General features: G+C 43.5%; 1 protein-coding gene across 1 annotated transcript; it reads left to right on the top strand.

Moving 5' to 3' along the window:
* Window positions 1-593: 593 nt before the first annotated feature.
* Window positions 594-15,857, top strand: hyou1 (hypoxia up-regulated 1). Its single transcript, XM_071460651.1, has 24 exons — window positions 594-779; window positions 1,891-1,966; window positions 2,098-2,191; window positions 2,349-2,427; window positions 2,588-2,742; window positions 2,951-3,027; window positions 3,131-3,312; window positions 4,086-4,201; window positions 6,335-6,521; window positions 6,782-6,916; window positions 7,858-7,940; window positions 8,110-8,242; window positions 8,545-8,729; window positions 8,893-9,031; window positions 9,416-9,473; window positions 10,662-10,738; window positions 10,912-11,070; window positions 11,191-11,357; window positions 11,441-11,528; window positions 11,747-12,003; window positions 12,119-12,203; window positions 12,452-12,713; window positions 12,802-12,909; window positions 13,687-15,857. The coding sequence occupies exons 2-24, from the start codon at window positions 1,897-1,899 to the stop codon at window positions 13,734-13,736; spliced, it is 2,946 nt and encodes a 981-aa protein (XP_071316752.1). The 5' UTR covers window positions 594-779; window positions 1,891-1,896; the 3' UTR covers window positions 13,737-15,857.
* Window positions 15,858-17,202: the final 1,345 nt, after the last annotated feature.

The raw sequence follows: 17,202 nt of genomic DNA, 5'->3' as shown, positions 1-17,202 counted from the left end.
TGGACCAATTGGATGTAGCCAGAAATCGTTTTCCGACGCCACTCACCTCACGTGGACCAATCACGGATCAGTGCGTGGAGCGAGGTGGGCGGGCTCTGGATTGGAGGGTCATCGCTGGTTGTTGCACAAGTCGTGAAGACAGCAGGAGTTAATTATCGGAAACACAGGGAGCTTCCTTTCAAAATAAGAGCACATAAATTGCCTGCTGGTACAAGAAATCGACCATTTATCTTTTAATAATGTTTCCGCTGTAATCTGAGATGACAATTTTTTTCAACCAAGACAGCAGACATGTACATGTATATACAAGACAGTGCCGTGTATATTTTGGGTCCCAGTAAGGTTATACAATTTTAATTTGAGAATGTCATTCACAGCAATCTGTGATTTACAAATACACTAGATCGTTACTACGATCCCTATTTACGCCTGATCTTGATTTATAATTTGATCTCTAGTCATTTACAACTGTTAAGGTCGGTGTCTGTTAGTCCACGGTGTTGTTTTGTTCTTAAATGCTAACCGGATGTAGTATGTTTGGTTGTAGTTAGCTTGACGCCAGTTTTCCTCCCAGCAGCGGCTTCTGTGGATCCAATGAGATGACGCCGCGTTCCGGGCCCGACCGCTGAGAGCAAGCCGGTGATAAGGGGAACTAAAAAACTACCAAGCGTGACAACAAAGGGGCTCTGAATCAAGACAAAACCAGGAAAACTGATCTGAGAAGCCGCTCAGGCTGCTGGTAGCCCCTTCACACTCTGATCTGTGCCGCCCGAGGAAAGGTAAGTCCATGCCACAGCATAGTGTCAGTCATGCTTTCTCATTGATGGTTGTCTGACAGTGAGCTAGCTAACAGTATGTGTCAACTTATTTCAGTGCTGTTTCTTCCAGTGTAACAGAGCTAGCTTGTTATTTGGAAAGCTCCACAGATGGTACACATTGTCCAGTTGTCTCTGAATTGAATGGGCACTGCTAAACGGTGCACCGCTAAGCACCAATTGTTGTATCTGACATAGCTACCTAATGACATACCAGCAACTTACCCGTTGACCAGTTCGTCCAAGTGATTTCCAGAAGCTGAAGGACTTATGCTTTTTTAATCAGGTGGGTTTGAGTTGTGCATCCATTTTGCATTCATGCGTCACTGCCTCACCGGGGGCTAGAAGTTTCTATGCCGATTGTTTGCTCTTCTCTCCCTCAACGTGAAACACAAACAGTGTTGTTTTCTGATGTACTCAGTCTGAATGTTCAGCTCTGGCTCCAGTTTGCACTGTTGCATCTTCATTATGTTTTTAAAAAAAACAAACAAACAACAAAACATCTACTTTCCTTGAAGTGCAAAGTGGTGCCCTGTAGATTTTACAGCTTTAGCGACATCTAATCTTGACAATGGTATTAATGCCACGTGTTTGGATCTGAGCACACCTGTGTGGGTGGGATCAGGTGCATCAGATGCTTGGTATATCACTGGATAAAGGCCATGGCAATACCTGCCAGTGGCACTCTGACCCGCTGTAAGTTCACCACAGCCTCATTAGCACCAAAGAACCATGAGGAGACATAAACGGTAACTGCACATAATCAGAGGACTGAGTATGATGCAACTGTCCTAACTTGTAGTGGTGGTGAACCCTGTGACGAGATCAAGCTTGGCTTTAGAACCGAACAGAGCAGGTTTGACTTTTCAGGTTGCACCTGCCACACAAAAGCAGCAGTGCAGGTGCATGGACAAAGGTTAAATATAGATTTAAAAAGAAGTGACTGGCACTGGTAGGGGTGTGTGGTAAAGGTCCTGTAAAAGAAATGTCAAAGTTTAGGTCAAGTGTGTGAACATGAATTCAGTTGATGATGTAATTTTACTTAATGTTTGATTTCATTTGTTCATCTCTCTAGCTCACCATGGGGGGGAGGAAGCTGGTGCTGGCTGCTCTTTTCTGCCTTGTTCTGGCAATGTTGCCTTCTCACACAGGTAATGTGATCCAGCTACTTACACAGACACATCACTAACATGAGCAGTGAGCAGTGCCATACTGATGAATACATACAGCTTGTATTTATCAGTGTTTAGATAAATAGGCTGCCTCTCTGTTGTACTTGCAGTGACTGTCGCTGTCATGTCCGTCGACCTGGGCAGTGAGTGGATGAAAATGGCGATAGTGAAACCTGGCGTGCCGATGGAGATTGTTCTCAACAAGTGAGTGTAACTGAGTGTTTGTCTTCACCACAGCGCAATGAGTGTACACACCTGGTTTGGATGTTAGAGGAAGTGTAACCAAAGGAAATGGCCAAATTAATATAGTGTGAAATTACATTTCAGAGCTGAATGTGATGTCTGTCGTCTTTTTCTTCAGGGAGTCGAGGAGGAAAACGCCCACAGTTGTATGTCTCAAAGAAAATGAAAGACTTTTTGGAGACAGTGCATTAGGAGTGGTATGACGACTTTTTCTTCTTCTTAAATTTACTAAATGGCATTTGCTAGAAAATCAGCTTAATGTGATGAACGATCATTGTCACAGTCAAAGCACCTCAAAATAATACAGATCTTGTCCTTGTATGCTATTAACGGTCACATATTGTGTCTACATTTCAGTCTGTGAAGAACCCCAAAACTGTTTATAGGCACCTCCAAAGCATCCTAGGCAAAAAGCATAATAACCTCCAGGTGGCACTCTACCAGAAAAGATTTCCTGAGCACCAGCTGCTGGAGGACCCAGTGAGAGGCACAGTCTACTTTAAAAACTCAGAGTGAGTCTTTCTATTTGTTCCCCCTTCACATTTTAATTTCCCATTGCACATTAAATGCATACATGAAATGTTTTGTCTGTTGGTTTATTACTTTGAGTTTTAAATAGTTTTCATGTTATTCCCCTGACATCACAAGTCACAGTGGAGGTTTGTTCATTATTTAGTCTCTCCATAGGTCCTAACCTGGCCTTCTGCCTTTTGCTTCCAGAGAGATGCAGTACACACCTGAGGAGCTCCTTGGGATGATGCTCAATTATTCTCGTGGTCTGGCTCAGGACTTTGCAGGTCAGTTAGCTTGAGAAAAAAAGATGCATTTTGATGATGTGTGACATTTTTTGTTATGTCAGGCATATAATTTTTTTGTCATCCTAATCTGTCCAACTCTCAGAACAAACAATCAAAGATGCAGTGATCACCGTCCCAGCCTTTTTCAACCAGGCAGAGCGCAGGGCAGTCCTGCAGGCTGCACAGATGGCAGGTCTGAAGGTCCTTCAGCTCATCAATGACAACACGGCTGTGGCCTTGAACTATGGGGTCTTCAGGAGGAAAGATATTGACAACACAGCTAAGGTGCACATTCAGCATTACTCCTAAATACACATACAATCAATCTGGTGATATTCTATGGTCAACAAATCCCATGTGCAGACCCAAGCTAACAGTGAATGTATCCTACAATAAGTACTGTGTTTGTATCCAGAGGCTGATGCAGTGTATCTTCTTCATCTGAGCCTCAGAGCTGCACTGTTCTCACAAACTGTTAAAATCACATCAGTGAGCCACGCTGTTGGTCCATCATCAACACCAACACACGCTGTAGTATATTTTGATTCAGTCCCACATAAACCGTCATGCTGCCCTAAATATTCAACTCAGCACCAAATGTGTATTAATCCACTGCTGAAAATAGTCCCTGAACAAATGCACTGTTTCCTCCTGTTTGAGTAACATGTGATAAAAACAACAGTGACCAGCTGTTGTGGGAAAATACTGAGCTGTTTTTTTAAAAAAAAAAAAGATTTTTAAAAATATACATGAGGCCTTTTTAAAGATTTACACCTTAGTAGGAACCAGTGGGCTTGGAGCTCAGACAGGGAAGTCACGGAGTGTTGAGAGGCAGATGAACATATTTTTGGTTTTGGTCTTTTCAAGGGATTTGTTGACAATAACAAAAATATAGATTAGTAAATGATTGTATGTTTCAATTAAGAAAAAAACTGGTACTAGAGTGACTTATAAGAGGCTGATATTTAACGCTTCATGTTCAGAGCTGTAAGACAACAAACTTAACTGACTACAAGTGACTGCACAATTGCTAAATGTCTGAACCTGTTCTCTTTCAGAATGTGATGTTTTATGATATGGGCTCGGGCAGCACCACGGCAACCATCGTCACTTACCAGACAGTCAAAACCAAGGAGTCTGGCACCCAGCCCCAGTTACAGATCCGAGGTGTCGGGTGAGTGTTTGTTCTGTCTGGTGGTACAGAGCGAGCAGCCTCTCACTGTCAGGACTGTCTCCAGAAATATGTCAAAGCTGATGTGAAGAGAAAAGATGTGGCACATTGGTTGTGTATATGGAGTTCCAAAGAGTTCAATATTAAGTTGATGAAAATATGAATAAATAGTGTAAAATATATACATGAACTAATAAACTGTGAAATAATTTAGTAACCATGTGAAACTTAATTAAACTTGGTTAAAGACAGGGTGGCCTCTCCGCGACTGAGAGTTGCTGAGGGGAAGGCTCTGACTCTTGCAGCAGCTCAGAGTATCAGGCCTTCTTGGAGCCTCTGGGGAGTGTCCTGGAAAGGGTTATTTTGGGGGACTTCAACACCCATGTGGGCAAAAATTGCGAAACCTGGAGGGGGTGTGATTGGGAGGAACAGCCTCCCTGATCTGGATACAAGTGGTGCTTTGTTATTGGACTTTTGTGTTAGTCATAGTTTGGCCATAACAAACACTGCGTTTGAACATAAGGTAGCTCATAAGCGTACTGGGTGCCAGAGCACCTTAGGCCAAAGATCAATGATCGACTTTTTGGTCATATCATCAGATCTGTGGCCGTGTGTTTTGGACACTCAGGTAAAGAGAGGGGCAGAACTGTCAACTGATCACCACCTGGTCAGATGGTGGAGAAGGCTGCATCCCAGGGGGAGGTTAGCGACATGGAGTCTGAGTGGGCCATGTTCAAAGCCTCGATTGCAGAAGCGGCAGTTGGCAGCTGTGGCCGCAAGGTTGTCTGTGCCTGCTGAGGCAGCAATCTAAGAACCTGCTGGTGGACACCAGCGGTGAGAGAGGCTGTCAAACTGAAGGAGGAGGCCTTTAGGCGCTGGTTGGCCTAGGGGTCTCAAGAAGCAGCAGATGGGGTACTGAGCGGTGAGAAGGGCTACGGCCTCAGTCGATCTTCATTCCAACCCTCACCTATGGTCATGATGTCTGGGTTCACATTGATTGACAGCCATTAGTTTCCCCCTCCTGACTTTGGCCTTCTCTGATTGGTTAAAAGGGCGAGTCACAAACTTTGAGAGGGAATGTCTGCAGCTGAGAGGCTGTTGAGTGACTCACAGAAACATCTGACAGCACCCCCCACATTAACATATGTTTCAGAGCATATTTTTTAAAAGTTCAATATTGTATCATTAAGTCTTAAGAGATTCTCTGATCAGCAGTCATGGATCATAAATCATAAGACGACTCCTCATCCTGTCTGAAACTCACAACAGGAAGACTTATTCACAGAACACACACACACACACACACACACACACACACACACACACACACACGACATGTCGACCTATCAATCTTCAGCTGATGTGAAGTCAGTAGGCTGACAGAAGAAGCCTTCCTCGTCTCTCAGCGTGTTAGTTAGAGCTGTGTCTGTACTGTAGACCAGTCTCATTTTGCTTTGTTGTCTTGACTGTGCCAGTTTGGTTTAATTGTGCAATGTGCCAGTTTTTTTTCATTGCTTAAAAAAAAAAGCACTCACACAACCTGAATTTTACACATGGTCATTGGTCAGGCAGGTGTAACTAACACATTTTGATCTGATCCTCTGAACTGAACCAGTGACAAGTTATCCAGCTTTTTGATTTCAGAAAACGTGAGTAAAGCCCAAAAATCACTGTAAACACAGGCCCCAACAGCCAAACAAACAACTTTGCGTTGGCTGATGTATTTTTTATGAATTGTTTGGTACGGACATTGTGCATGTCTTAATTTTGGGTCCAGCCAACATGCAGCAGGAGCTGGTGTGTTAATGTAGTCCCTGCAGCTCACCAGGTTCTGTTTGGCTTCTTTATTTCTTTTTCTTGATGGGTGGGGGCTATAATGTTTCATCCTGCCTGAGCCATTAAAGCTCTTTATATCTACAGATAAAAGGATTAGAGATGCTTCATGTGGGTGTGTTTACCCTGAAGTGTCTTTGAATAGAAGAGCCAGAAAAATGCCGCCTGCTCTTGATTGTCACCTGATTTAAAAAATAAATAAATAAAAAACGGAACCATGTTTTAAAATGGTCATTCACTCTTCAGAAAAACTTCCTAAGCGTCCATGCAGACTAAGATGTGCTTCTCTTGTTCTGGCTCTAGTTTTGACCGTGGGTTGGGGGGCTTTGAGATGGACCTGCGTCTCCGGGACCACCTGGCCAAACTGTTCAACGAGCAGAAGAAGAGCAAGAAGGATGTGAGGGAGAACCACCGGGCCATGGCCAAACTCCTCAAAGAGGCTCAGAGGCTCAAGACGGTGCTCAGTGCAAATGTGGAATTCATGGCCCAGGTGAGTGCAGTGATGCAACCCCTGAGCCCTCAGTTCTTCCTGCTGGTTGTGCACCTCACAGTCATGTTGTGTGTCAGAACCATCTGCAGCTCCTTGATTCACTTAATTATAAAAAAAAAAACTGTCAACATTTTAAATCTTAAATTCAGTTTTAAAGCCCAGAAATGAAATTACGTCAATCAATCAGTGATCCTAACTTGTGGTTCACTGAGTTGTGGTTATCAGTACCATTACAGTGAAAGAACAAATGTTTTTTGCAGGTGGAAGGTTTGATGGATGACATTGACTTCAAAGCTAAGGTGACCAGGACTGAGTTTGAAGAGCTGTGTGCTGATCTCTTTGAAAGAGTTCCACGCCCGGTGCAGGACGCCCTCTCTGCTGCAGAGATGAAGCTGGTCAGTTTTCTGTGATCTGGTGCAGCTCAGTCGTCTCACATGACAGGAGAAGATGAAACTTTAATGATCCCTGTGGGCAGATTTGGCTGCTTGTAGCTGCAGACACAGGAAATAGATCAGACAAGAAGAGGAAATGGTAGACTATAGGCATATACATGTTGTTGCTTGAAACAAAATTAGCAACTTGAACTATCAAAAAAAAGATTTAAATTATCTCTCCCCCTTCTCCCTCATTGAAAAATCCAGAGTTTACAAAATATGCAGAGTTAGTGGATTTCAAAAGAGTAATGATATCATAAATTCTGCAGATACAGCCAGGTGTAAAACTGACCCCCTCCCCTTCTACTGTCTATGTCTACTGTCAAACTGCAGATACATCGTTCTGCACAGTGCAACTCAAACATCATGGGAACAATAAGGGAAACGCATTTAAGGGAATTTCTTAGAAGCTTTAAAGACAGAAGTGAGGAAATAGGACCAGTTAGAGTCTTGATGTAATATGCTGCTGATTACTTCATTTGTAATATTATTTAATCTGTTATTGAGATTTTGCTTATTGGGCCTTTATTCTTATATGTTGCTGTTGTTAAGGACTTTTTCTTTGCTTAATTAAAAAGAATGGTCATGAAAAAATACATAGAAAAATTTAAAATATGACAAAATTATGATATATGAAATGATGGTAAACCAATGGGGATTAATAGAAAAAACTGGTTTGTTGATGACCTGTTTCTTTGAATACGAATACACCCGTCATCTGAACACATGCTACACCCACTCTGAAGTGAAACATTGCTCAAAAAGACAAACAACTTGATGAGGTCAGATGCCATTAAAAGGTGTAGACTGATGATGTGTTGCTGCCGGCCAGAGTCAGTTTTATTAGTGTCAGTTAATGGACGTCTGCATCACTGCTGTGAATCTGATATTTGTGCCAACAGGATGAAGTAGAGCAGGTGATTTTAGTAGGTGGCTCCACCCGCGTCCCCAAAGTCCAGGAAGTGCTGCTCAAAGCTGTGGGGAAGTAAGTGTCAACCACAGAGTTGCTGCTCTGATTTGAATAACTTTCACTTTCAAAGCTGTAAATAAAGAATTGCATCCTGCCATAGCTTGAACTTTGATTTCCATTATTAGAGAGAACTGAGTTGTACCTCTGCAGGTGTACAGCTGTGATTGTGTGTTTTTCCCTGCAGAGAGGAGCTGGGGAAGAACATCAATGCAGATGAGGCAGCAGCCATGGGCGCTGTGTACCAGGCTGCTGCCCTCAGCAAGGCCTTTAAGGTCAAACCCTTCCTGGTCCGAGATGCAGCTGTCTTCCCCATTCAGGTCAGTGCAGGTCGTGGCTGCTGATTCATGCTGCTGGAGATGAATTTAAATGACATCCCTTCAGAAACCACTGGTGAAAGTTTTGGCTTTGCTCATAGATGAACTATATTATCCCTGACAGCTGTATTTTAACAACACTCAGCTGTGGAGGTGATGTGTCTGAAACGCAGTCATTTTATATCAGTGTCTCTCATGTGTATACCGTTGTGTTTTAAGCAGGACTAAAATCAAACTCATTGTTCACTGTTGATGTAAAAATATATGCTGAACTCCTGCAATGTTCATGTAATTTATTCCATCAGGTGGAGTTCACCCGAGAGACGGAGGAGGACGGGGTCAAAACTGTGAAACACAACAAGCGTATCCTGTTCCAGAGGATGGCGCCCTACCCCCAGCGCAAGGTCATCACATTCAACCGCTACAACGACGATTTTGCTTTCTACATCAACTACGGCGACCTCAGCTTCCTGAGCCAGGACGATCTCAGGTTGGACAGCTGCTGCTCTTCATGACATTTCTATAAAAAAAGAGAAAATGTAGAAAATTTATATTAGGACGATGACTGGACTCAGTTGTTGCTTTGACCCACATTCCCTCATGATTTACATGGATTTGAATGTCAGACCTGCTCTCTCCTGTCCCTGTTGCAGCGTGTTCGGCTCTCTTAACCTGACCACAGTCAAACTGTCAGGAGTGGGCAGCAGCTTTCAGAAACACACAGACGCAGAGTCAAAAGGCATCAAAGCCCATTTCAACATGGATGAAAGTGGAGTGCTCCTGCTGGACCGGGTCAGTGATGAACAGTCTCCCAGTCAAACCAGTAGAAACAGCTCTAACTGCTCTGTGTCTCATCTGTTTAATGTCACCTGCCAAGGCTATTACAGGAAAGACACTGTCAGGATAATGGGTTAAACTGCTCTCTGTTACGTACTTGGACTGTGTCTCTCCTGTTGCCATGGAGATCAGTGAAGCTTATTGAACCGAAGCCAAAAATAACTGACTCCAAGGGCTTTACTCAAAGGAGATTAATTACAGTGAAAAGCAAATATCTGAGTATTTATGCATCAACTTCCATTGGGTACAATTCAAATCAACTGCTTCTTGTTTTATTGAATTAGTTGAATAATCACAGAATCAAATGTAATCCTTCATTGTTGTCATTTCCATTCTCAGGTGGAGTCTGTCTTTGAAACGATAGTGGAGGAGAAAGAAGAGGAGTCAACATTAACCAGTAGGTTTTGCAACCACATGTGTGTAACCTCAGCCTGAAATCTCTGGGCGGTGGTGGAGGAGTGGCACCTCAGGCTCTTTGTTGTTGTGGAGGCAACCGTGTTTTTTAAAATTTTTTTTATCCGTACTTGAATTTGCTTTGTCATTCTGTGTGGTACTTTGGTTCCCGACACTCAGTTCACTAAAGGAGCTATTTGCAAATTTTGCTATTGCTGTATAGCTAACGTTAGCATTAGCAGCTGTTTTACTCACCAGTCAGAAGAAACGTGTTGGATTCAGCATCAAACTTTATTCCTTTACAAGAGTTGTCCACAGAGGTGGAGAACAACTCCAATGTTAACTCTTGTCTCTATCACAACTTCTCTCCCACCGAAGTTAGCATGCTAACCAGCTAGCCTGGTCCATCTCATCACTTTCTGATAGTGACACACTGTAACCCCCAGTCTGTTCTGAAGAACAGAGGGCGTATTACAACCTTTTGTCTTGTAACGATGGCTGAAGCTCTTGTCACATGACCATCACCACCACCCGCTCCCGGCAAGAAAACATGTTCAGCACCAGAGAAAACTTTCAACTATCTCCTTTAAATGAGACAGTGCAAAGAGAGCTTTTGGTGTTTTGATGGAAACTAAATCTTAGTCGTGGCTCTGAAACGTCCGATCTGGCACAAAGTCAAACTGTTACCAAGAGCAAAGTAAATACTTCGAGCAATTATTTCATTATTATATTAACAATTATTATTAAACTGAAAACCCGTAAATGTGTTTTTAAATCAGTATAAAAAATAATGTGTGTGCATTGGAAACGTGGTTAAATAAGGGATGTCAGTACAGCTTCCTGCACTGATGTTTTATAGTGTCTGTTGGTCACAGCTGAGTGAAAGTGAAAGCCTAGCATCTGTCTGAAGGCAGCAGGACACTGATGATAAATCTGCAGCCTCTGATTTCAGAAACCAGACTGTGTGTCATTACACACGGTGCCATTACCTCCATTATATTAAAACTGAAATACTACACACATCTATACACACCTGTAGACACCTCTATACACGTCTATACACATCTGCATACCTGTACACACCTCAGACTGGTGGGTTAAAACATGTGGGAGGCTCATTATCTTGTCATCTGTGTTACTGTATATTTGACTCATCATTACGTAACTGAGCCAACACTTTGCTGTCTTTCAGAATTGGGTAACACAATTTCCACCTTGTTTGGAGGCGGATCCTCAGAACCTGCTCCAAATGTAACCGAACCTGTCCAGGTAACTGCAGCTGTATCCACAACACAACAGTAGAGCCCGCATGAACTCTAGATTTTACATTTAGGATGAATTGCTTTGTCTCCACATCATGGCTGTTCTGTAACTGTTGGTGGCATCGCTCACACATGGCCTGAGATCGTAGCTAACGTTGTTTACTGATTTGTCGTGTCCAGGACGAGGAGGAAGTGCCTCCAGAGTCAGGGAAGGACGAGAAGGACGAGCCCCAGAAGGACGAGGCGGCCAAGGAGAAGCAGGACGATTCAGAGAAGAGTGCAGGTGAAGAGAAGAGCCAGGAGAAGACAGAGGAGGCAGGCAGCAAGACTGATGCCAAGGTAAAATCTGTCACACGTAATCTCTGAGTAACACAGCTCACTCAGACTGTCCACTGTAGAGTGGTTTTAAATTGATAAGGAGACTTGATGTTGAAAGTAACCATGTCCCTGCTGGTGAAGGAGGAGAAGGACGAAGAGAAACCTGGACCCTCGGAGGCAGAGAAGGATGTTGAGAAGAAGGCAAAACCTCAGAAGAAGACCAAGATCTCAGAAGACATCACAGTGGAACTCGTCATCAACGACATCTCTGATCCCGCTCCGGATGATGTCACTTCCTCTCAGAAGAAGTAAAGCAGCAATTTTCTTTTCTCTTTTGTTGTTTTTTGATTCTCAGTTGTCTCGGCTAAAACCAGTGTCTGTGTCTTTTCAGGCTGCAGGATTTGACAGACAGAGACCTGGCCAAACAGGAGAGGGAGAAGACACTTAACAGCCTGGAAGCTTTTATCTTCGAGACACAGGTGAGCAACACAAACTGTTTTATCAGGCCTTGTTTTTAAACAAGGAACTGTAAAGTTGCCATTGAGGCTTAGATGGAATACAGTTTAACGTAAAGGTGCAGCCAGTGTAATCAGAAAGATGGACACAAGAGAAAACATGATGTAAAAGCCACAATCAGGGAGGTGGAGCCTCCTCCCGAAAACACACAGACCTTTACTCCACAATATGATCTCTCCAGGACAAGCTGTACCAGGACGATTACCAGCTGGTGGTGTCCGAGGAGGAGAAGGAGCAGATTTCTGCCAAGCTGAAGGAGGTGTCAGAGTGGATGGACGAGGACGGTTACACGGCCACCACCAAGCAGCTGAGAGAGAAGCTGTCTCAGCTGAAGAGCTTGTGTAAGGACATGTTTTTCAGAGTGGATGAGCGACGCAAGTGGCCAGACCGCCTGGCTGCTCTGGACAGCATGCTCAACACCTCCAGCTTCTTTCTCAGGTGAGCTCAGCTGTAAGGACAGTTTCAGTTCTCAGACAGACGGTTCTCACAAAACCTGGTTTAAACTTGAGGCAGCTGAAGAAGACGTAGTGTAATAGTTGTGTTTCTTTTACAGGAGCGCCAAACTGATTCCAGAGGACGACCAGATCTTCACCGAGGTTGAGCTGAATACGCTGGAAAAAGTCATCAATGAAACAACGGTAGGTTGCTGAAGGTTATTATGTCCTCAGGCTCGCAGCTCACAGACAGATTGAAAATAGAAATTAAAGCAGCAGAGGATGAAACCTCCTGACTTTCAGAGTCAAATTCCAAAAATGCTATATCCTACATTTTGTAGAATGCAACACAGTGGTGTATTTCCTCTGACATCACTGTCACGTCATGAGACTGTAGTTCTACTTGTATCAAGTAAACTGATTTTCACGTGTCAAATCTCTGTCTGCTCCAGACGTGGAAGAACGAGACGGTGGCAGAGCAGGAGAAACGCTCTCCCAAAGAGCGGCCGATCCTACTGTCCAAAGACATCGAGGCCAAGCTGACTCTGCTGGACCGAGAGGTCAACTACCTGCTCAACAAGGCCAAGTTTGCCAAGCCGAAGGCTAAAGCCAAAGCCAAGAACAGCACCAGCTCAGATAAAAGCAGCAAGGCCAACAGCACAGCCGAGGAGAAAGTCATCCCTCCCACAGAGGAGAGCACAGACACAAAGAGTGGTGGGTTTTATTAACTACTCCTCTGTGAGCGTGAGAACAGAATCAGGCTCAAAATAACATGTCACTGTCACTTTTCATTTAAACACAGAAACCCCAGAGGAGGTGCAGCAGGGCGAAGCCCCGCCCACCGAGGAGAGCTCCGTACACATAGACTCAGACAGCCAATCACAGCCCACAGAGGAAACGACAACCACAGGTCGGTCTGCCAAACCAGTTGCTGATGATGCTGGAGAACTTTAGGGGTTGACAAAATAATAGGGACATATTAAATGTGGCCCAGATCAACACTAAACTACAAAATAAATAAACTGAGTTGATTTGTACAGCAGCTCTGGATATGTGCACATGAAATGTTTTTTCTCAAATAAGGAACATGAAAGTGTAATACTTAAAGTTAAATACTTCAAGTTATAGTGTTTAGTAGAGCTGAACAGTTAATCAAATATTATCGAAATCATATGTCACAGTTGCAGTATGATTGTTTTTCAGCTCTAGTTTGTAGTCTTATTGGAACGTGACATTTGATCACGTCTGGATGACAACATGTTAACACAAACCAAAATATCATGAAACTGAAAAGCCAGAGTGTGATGGTGTGTTTCTGTGATGACATTTATTAAAAGGTTGTATTACATTCTTGTCTCATCCAAAGGAGCATTTGTTTTACATTTTGACAAGTTATGACATAAAGTGGTTTAAAAAGGCAAAAGTCTGCTGCTTGCTGTGTGACATGATGCGAGTACTTGAACATGATGAGGTGACAAACCAGGTCTGATCCTTCCCTCCTACATCCAGCTTCTGAAGACACTTTGAAGCGTCACACAGATGCAGTCTCATCTTGTCTTGTTGGATCAGTTGAATCAGTGGTTGGAGGACTGGAGAGTGTGTGTGCTTTTCTGTCCTAATGAACAGAGCTGATGTTATGTCACATACGTTCACTTGTCATTTTCTCCGTCTCTGTCCTCATTTTCAGGACCAGTGGAGAAGGCCCAACATGAAAACCACATAGAGGATGAATTATAACAGCTGGAACTGGGGAAAAAAATCACTATATTTATTGACAGTGTATAAATGTTCAAGTTCCTTCTCGCTCTTTTTTTTTTTTTTCCTTTTTCCATTTGGATTTCCTTATTCTGTCTCTTTTTGTTTGATTTTATTTTGTTTTGTGCCCCGTTTGTTTGACTGCTGGAAGCTAAATGGAAAAGGATCGGAGACCACTCGTCCTGTTCCCCCTCTGTCTCCTGTGCCGCACATCTCTTCTGTCTTCATGGAGAAAGAACCAGTTTAACAGAAATAAAGCCCAAGACTCTGTCTGAGCTGTGATAGACGCATGGTCCAGACTAAATACCCATCTCACATCCTGATACAGATGGAGGTGTTCGCTGTGCATGGCCATATTGAAAGAACTATAGACATTTGACAAGGGTGAGTGCTCTACTCATCATTCATAACGACTTGTCAGCCATGACTATTTCACTTCCTGCTTTGTCCTCTGCACTGTATCCTCAGCCATGGTGTGTTGTTGTGAGGTTAGTATTTGTCCAAACACCTTCCTCCTATGGTGGCCCTGAGGGCCCAACGCACTGCAACTTAAGAAAACGTATGTAAACACAAAATAATCAGAACACATCTTCATTCATTTGGTAATGCGTGCTGCAAATACAACACAACCAAATACACAAACGTGCTACAAATACAACACAGTGGTGTTTACAGGGGACACTAAAAACTGGTGAACCAGGCTGTTATGTAGTTATTGTTGTTCAGTGCTTTGTGACTTGTGAAGTTAAAAGCATTGAGCAACAGGTGCACATGGATGTGTTATAATAAGTGCAAGTGTGTCCAAGCGGGGTTCATCACTTTAGTGTCCCCTGGTGACACTGCCGTTGTGTTGAGTATCTTCCTGAATTTGTTTGTGTTTTATCTGTTTGCATGTGTTTTCTTAAGCTGCAGTGTGTTGAGTTCTCTGGGCCACCGTAGCTTCCCCTTTACTCGCATTTCATGGGAACTAAGTAAGTGCACGTGAGTCCTCTGGAGGAATCTCCATGGGTTTTGTTTTGTTTTGTTTTTTTCACCCCTAACCCTGGAAATTTATTATGCCAGATACATTGTAGGGAAATCTGTAGAAAAGGTGGAAGCCAATCTCATATATATACGGTTTTGTCAGTTGGTTTGAATGGAAAGAATCTTTATTCTGGTGAACCTGTAACTTTGTCCTGTAACTTTTGATGGGGCACCATGATGCAATAATGGAAGTCAAACTATAATTACTGACAGGGCAAATCAGAGGTGTCAAATCTAAATTCTGCTGAAGCAAGTCAGCTGTGGAGACGGATGGCTGATAAAATACCAGAAATGCTGGTGCATCATATATAAACGTGCAGAAGGTGGATCTACCTGCTTCGTAACACAACCACTGAAGCTGTGTCCTGAAGTGATTAGTCGCTGACATTTCCATGTTTAAGTTTGCCCACTGATGATGGAAGTTGTTTCCTGGTGAATGTCCAGTATCACACAGCCCCTGAAGGTCATCCTCACCACCAGCATTTAGTTTTCTTCTGATTACTGACTGAACAGAATCACGATTACCTCAAAGAAGAAGCACATGCTTGGGTCCATCCTGTAGCCGTTAATGTGGGTGATTGACTGCTCAGCTTCTCCCGTGCAGGCTGAGAGCTAGTGATAAAACTGAGTTGCCAAATAGGGAAAATTTCAACAGTGTCTCCATAAATGTGCTGAGTGTCAGTTGTCTGGTCCAGCTGGATGAACCAAAATGAATCATGAATTCGTTTTTCTACTAATGCCAATACGACTGTGGACATGTGTGTGAATGTGTTTCAGTGACAAACCTCATGTTTTCAAGTCTCACGCGCTGCTAAACATCATAGAGGTGGTGTGTTAGTGTTGTCGACGTGCCCCGCGGTGTGGATTCCTGCTGAGATGTTGGCTCCATTTTTTTTTTTTTTCCCCATCAGAACAGGGAGGGGTTGTGGGCTCTGGATTAGTGTGGCTGAGTTTTGTGCTTCTGTGTTTGCAGCACTCTGAATTATTTGAAAGTGGAACTGAAAAATACAAACCAAGCCAGGAATGGAAGACACAATGTTGTTTCTAAACTGTTAATAAAAAATCTTTTTTTGTTTTTAATTTGTTTGTCGTTTTGTTAATATCCTAACATTCTTAGTTTGGGGTTGATGCATTGAAGCATACAACTCAGGGTCAGTGTTTGTGCCTGCACACATCCCTTCTATTGAAGTGCCCTCGAGCAGGACACTGCTCTTGTCCAAGGTACTGTTGTTCTAAGACACACGTTCATCCAAAAAGTCTTAATTCTTCAGAACCTTTCAAACTGATGCTAAAGTCATTATTCCCCTTGTCAATCCACACTCAATATCTCACAATGACAAAGCCAAAACAGGATTTTAGAATCTTTTGTAGATTTATTAAATATTAAAACTGAAGCTTAGGGACAGGAATCTGTCGAGGCACAGGTCTGGGGAAGGATACGAAACACTTCTGGAAGAAGTCTGGAACAACCAGGACTCTTCTAGAGCTGGACCTGGTCTAACTGAGACATCAGAGGAGAAGGATCCAGAGATCCTGTGTGGCGATGGAGAAACTTCCAGAAGAACGAACATCACTGCAGCTCTCCACTGATCTGGACTTGATGGCAGAGTGTCCAGACGAAGCCTCTCCTCAGTGACAGACACATGAAAGCTGAAAGGACTCTCAGACTGTGAGAAACAAGCTTCTCTGTTCTAATGATAAAAACCGGGCACCACGCATCACCTGCCCAATGCTATCCCAACAGTGAACCATGGTTGTGGCAGCATCATGTGATGCTGTGGGGGTGCTTTTCAGCAGCTGGGGGAAGGGTGACAATAATGAGCTACTATAAACACAGTCAGGACTTCACATGTTCCTCAGGCCTCACAGACCTCGAACATGGAAGGAATTAAAGAAACTGAAATGATTGTAAAAACAGCTGCTAGTTGAAATGTGCAGACTTTATGAACTGTATCAGGCCATCAGTGAACAACAGACAGCACACCCAGATGGTCTCACTATCGTCGCGGGAGATTTTAATCATGCTGATCTTAAAACTGTTCTACCGAAACTCTATCAGCATGTTAATTTCCCAACAAGGGAGAATAACACCTTGGACTTGGTTTACACCTCACTCAAAGGAGCATACAAGGCCTCCCCCCTCCCCCACATTGGACTTTCGGACCACCTCACTGTTATGCTAATGCCAGCATATAGGCCCAGAGTGAAAGTGGAAAAACCAATTCGGAAGGAGATGACTGTGTGGCCGGAGGGATCAAGGTCTGCTCTCAAGGACTGCCTTGCTACAACAGACTGGGACATGTTCAAGCAAGCAGCTACACACAACAACCGCATAGACAGTGAGGAGCTCACAGACACTGTCTTCTCATACATCCGCAAATGCACAGATGATGTAACCCACACAACAAACATCCTCACTCGGGCT

Source organism: Trachinotus anak, unplaced genomic scaffold (assembly GCF_046630095.1).
Source record: "Trachinotus anak isolate AG129_WGS33_773 ecotype Australia unplaced genomic scaffold, CSIRO_AGI_Tana_v1 ptg000024l, whole genome shotgun sequence".
Lineage (NCBI taxonomy): Eukaryota > Metazoa > Chordata > Actinopteri > Carangiformes > Carangidae > Trachinotus > Trachinotus anak.
The sequence above is the reverse complement of the archived record's forward strand: the minus strand, read 5'-3'. Positions and strand labels throughout refer to the sequence as shown.

Coding starts and splice junctions, on each gene's coding strand:
- hyou1 (XM_071460651.1), top strand. CDS start 1,897: ATGGGGGGGAGGAAGCTGGTGCTGGCTGCTCTTTTCTGCCTTGTTCTG. Junction 3,313..4,085: donor ATATTGACAACACAGCTAAG/GTGCACATTCAG, acceptor GTTCTCTTTCAG/AATGTGATGTTTTATGATAT. Junction 8,243..8,544: donor CAGCTGTCTTCCCCATTCAG/GTCAGTGCAGGT, acceptor TTATTCCATCAG/GTGGAGTTCACCCGAGAGAC.